At 39.8% G+C, this 3,625-nt stretch overlaps 1 protein-coding gene across 1 annotated transcript; it reads right to left on the reverse strand.

Moving 5' to 3' along the window:
- LOC110269380 lies at positions 1,489 to 1,893 on the reverse strand. The gene has a single exon (XM_021117171.1). It carries the CDS (start codon positions 1,891 to 1,893, stop codon positions 1,489 to 1,491), a length of 405 nt encoding a protein of 134 aa, XP_020972830.1.

Below are 3,625 nucleotides of genomic sequence, written 5' to 3' on the forward strand. Positions count from 1 at the left end.
TTTTTAATATTCTTGGTGATTTTTTTCACTGGGCGTTCAACGCCCAAGGCAGCACAAAAGGAAGAAAAAAAAGAATATTAAACTCAGAGAGATAAACCCCCGAATTAGCAAGCCACAAATAATGAGCATTTTGATGATGAAAAACCATAGAAAATAAGCTCAATACACACAAAGAGTAAGTGTTGTGACAAAGAAGCACTAAGTTGCAAGAATAAGATAAAAAATAAATCAAAGTTATTAGTGCTTTTTCACAAACACTTGATATGTATATTATAAGCAAGAAGCAAGTTGAGAAATTCAAGTGTGTAATAGATCCAAAATTGAATGCCAATTATCAAAGCAACACCATATAACACAAACAAGCCAAGAAATATTAAAATAAACCACCAATTCACAGAATATTCATCTTGAAACTCCAACACCAATATAAAAATGCAATGAAAGAAAAATAACAAAAAGGAAACTACAAATAACAAAACTAATATGCAATTAAGAACAATTAACATATTCGAATACAAGAAAAAAAAAGAATTGAAGAGTAAAATAGAATAATAAAAGAAACCTTGAAAGGAAGGAAAAAAAGATGAGGGTATATGGAAGTAAGAAGAAGATAAGAGGGGTGAGAAGAGAAAAGAAAAAGAAAGACGGTGAGACCGCTGGAGGTGGTGGTCCGTCAGCGCTGTGACGCGTGTGCGTCATTCACGCGTACGCGTGGAAGGACCAAAAGTGAAAGTGACGCGTGAGCATCGGTCACGCGTACGCGTGATAGGTTTTCGTGCTAGACGCACGAAACTGGCACAATTCCATCACAATTCTCTGGTTTTTGTACCAGAGGCAGCATTAAGAGACGAGACATGCGCGTCGGTCACGTCCACGCATGTGTCGTAAAAAAAGTAATATGACGCGTACGCGTCAGCGAGGCACACCCGTGGATTGGGTTGTGCATCTAGCACCCCACCTGCACAGTTCCAACGCAAGTCTATGGTTTTTGTACCAGGAATTGTAGCATTAGCATACGACGCGTGCGCATCGGTCATGCACATGCGTGGACAAGGAAAATTTGTAGGTGACGCGTACGTGTCAGCGAGGCGTACGCGTGAGGTGGGTTGTGCGCCTGGCACCGCATCCGCACAGTTTCAGCACAACTCTCTGATTTTTGTATCAGAGAGAATCAGCATCAAAATTGTGGGGTGTTGACGCGCACGCGTAGGTCACACCTACGCATGATAGCCCCTTTTTTTTATATATAAGAGCAAAGGTAAATATGCATAATTGAAAAGGATGACACACATCTAATGAAGCAAAGATAAATAAATAAACTATAGAAAAGGAATATCATACCATGGTGGGTTGTCTCCCACCTAGCGCTTTTCTTTAACGTCCTTAAGTTGGACGGTTGATGAGCTCAGTCCTCTTTCTTGGTCGGGTCCTTCAAGAGAAAGATCTCTAACTCCTTGTTGTTCTTTATTTTTGCACCCTGGTAAAGTTTTAAACCGTGGCCATTGACTTGAAGAAGGTAGGGCTTGAGGGGTTACTCAAGTGGACAACTCCATACGGTTCAACCTTTTCTACCACATATGGTCCATCCCACCTTGACCTCAGTTTGCCCGGCAATAATCGCAACCTTGAGTTATAGAGAAGGACTTGATCCCCAACTCTAAACTTTCTCCTCTTGATGTTCTTGTCATGTACCACTTTCACCTTTTCTTTGTAGAGCCTTGAGTTTTCATAAGCTTTAAGACGAATGCACTCCAATTCTTGCAGTTGCAATTTCCTTTCAATTCCGACTCCTCCCAATTCTGAGTTACATTCCTTCGCAGCCCAATAAGCCTTGTGTTTCACCTCTACCAGAAGGTGATAAGCCTTTCTATAGACTAGCCAGAACGGAGTCATGCCAATCAGTGTCTTGTAAACCGTCCGATAAGCTCATAGTGCATCTCCAAGCCTAGAGCTCCAATCCCTCCTATGGGGTTTAACCATCTTCTCGAGTATGCGCTTAATCTCTCTATTGGACACTTCGGCCTGGCCTATTTATTTGGGGATGATAAGTTGTCGCCACCTTGTGAATAATACAATGTTTATTCATCAAACCTGTCATTCTTTTGTTACAAAAATGAGAGCCTTGATCACTCATGATTGCTCGTGGTAATCCAAAGCGGCAAATGGTGTTATTTCATACAAAAGAGACAACCACATTAGCATCATCAGTACGGATAGGAATTGCTTCCACTCACTTAGAAACATAATCAACAGCTAACAGAATATATAAGAAACCATTCGAGTTTGGAAAGGAACCCATAAAGTCAATACCCTAAACATAAAAATTTTCACAAAATAATATGAGTTGTTGGGGCATCTCATCCCTCTTGGATATGTTTCTAAATCGTTGGTGTTAGAATATAATTAGGATCAATTAGAATTATTTAGTATATCTGAATATTTATTATAGAATATTACGCCTTTATTATTACGATTCTCTTAGTCCCTATAAATACCCTTCTATATTGTATCATTCCAGACAACTTGAGTAGACAACTTGATTACACTCAATAATATACTATCCTTTCTCCAGTTTAGTCTCTTATTTCTAACATGGTATCAGAGCCATGACATCCTCCTTGAAGAGGATAGGTTATTTTTCTTCGGTTGAAATTACCGTATTTTTCATACTTTTCTTCCGTGCCATTTTTTTCCCTTCCTTTTTGTCACTTCTTTGATGCTTTTTCACCTTACCGACTAGCCTATTCTCTCCGTCTTGTATCTTTCTGAGTCGAAAGATCAAACACCAATGTCATCCGCTGTTTTTCTATTCTCATGAAGAAATCATAAAGTTTTTTCTCTCTTTCGGCAGATCCGTCTACGTTCTCTCGTGGCAGTTCCATTTGCATTCTCTCGTGGCAGTTCCGTCTGCGCTCTCTCGTGGCAGTTTCGTTTGTGTTCTCCCGTGGCAGTTCCGTCTGCGTTTTCCCGTGACAGTTTCGTTTGCATTTTCCTGTGGCAGTTTTGTTTGCATTTTTCCGTGGTAGTTCCGTCTGTGTGTTTCCTTGTGGCAGTTCCATCTGCACTTCCTTCAGATAGTGGCAGTTCCGTCTGCGCTTCCTTCAGACGAGCGGCAGTTCCGTCTGCGCTTCCTTCAAACTAGCGGCAGTTTCCTCTGCGCTTCCTTCAGACAAGCGGCAGTTCCGTCTGTGCTTTCTTTCGGCAGTTTCGTCTGCACCCGTTTTATCAGTTTATGCAGTTTTTTTTCTCTTTATTTTGTTGTTTTAAATAAATTTCAAACTCAAGTTGTCACTTGAGTTTGAGGGGGGATGTTAGAATATAATTAGGATCAATTAGGATCAATTAGAATTATTTAGTATATCTGAATATTTATTATAGAATATTATGTCTTTATTATTATGATTCTCTTAGTCCCTATAAATACTCTTCTATATTGTATCATTCCAGACAACTTGAGTAGACAACTTGATTACACTCAATAATATACTATCCTTTCTCCAGTTTAGTCTGTTATTTCTAACAGTTGGCATTGGTGGCAAGAGTTACAGAAAAGATTTGCATCCTTAAAGAGTGTGGGCCACCAAAATCCGCAGTCTAAGATTTTTCTTGCAGTTCTTTAAGGGCC

The sequence above is a fragment of the Arachis ipaensis genome, chromosome B03 (genome assembly GCF_000816755.2).
Source record: "Arachis ipaensis cultivar K30076 chromosome B03, Araip1.1, whole genome shotgun sequence".
Classification (NCBI taxonomy): domain Eukaryota; kingdom Viridiplantae; phylum Streptophyta; class Magnoliopsida; order Fabales; family Fabaceae; genus Arachis; species Arachis ipaensis.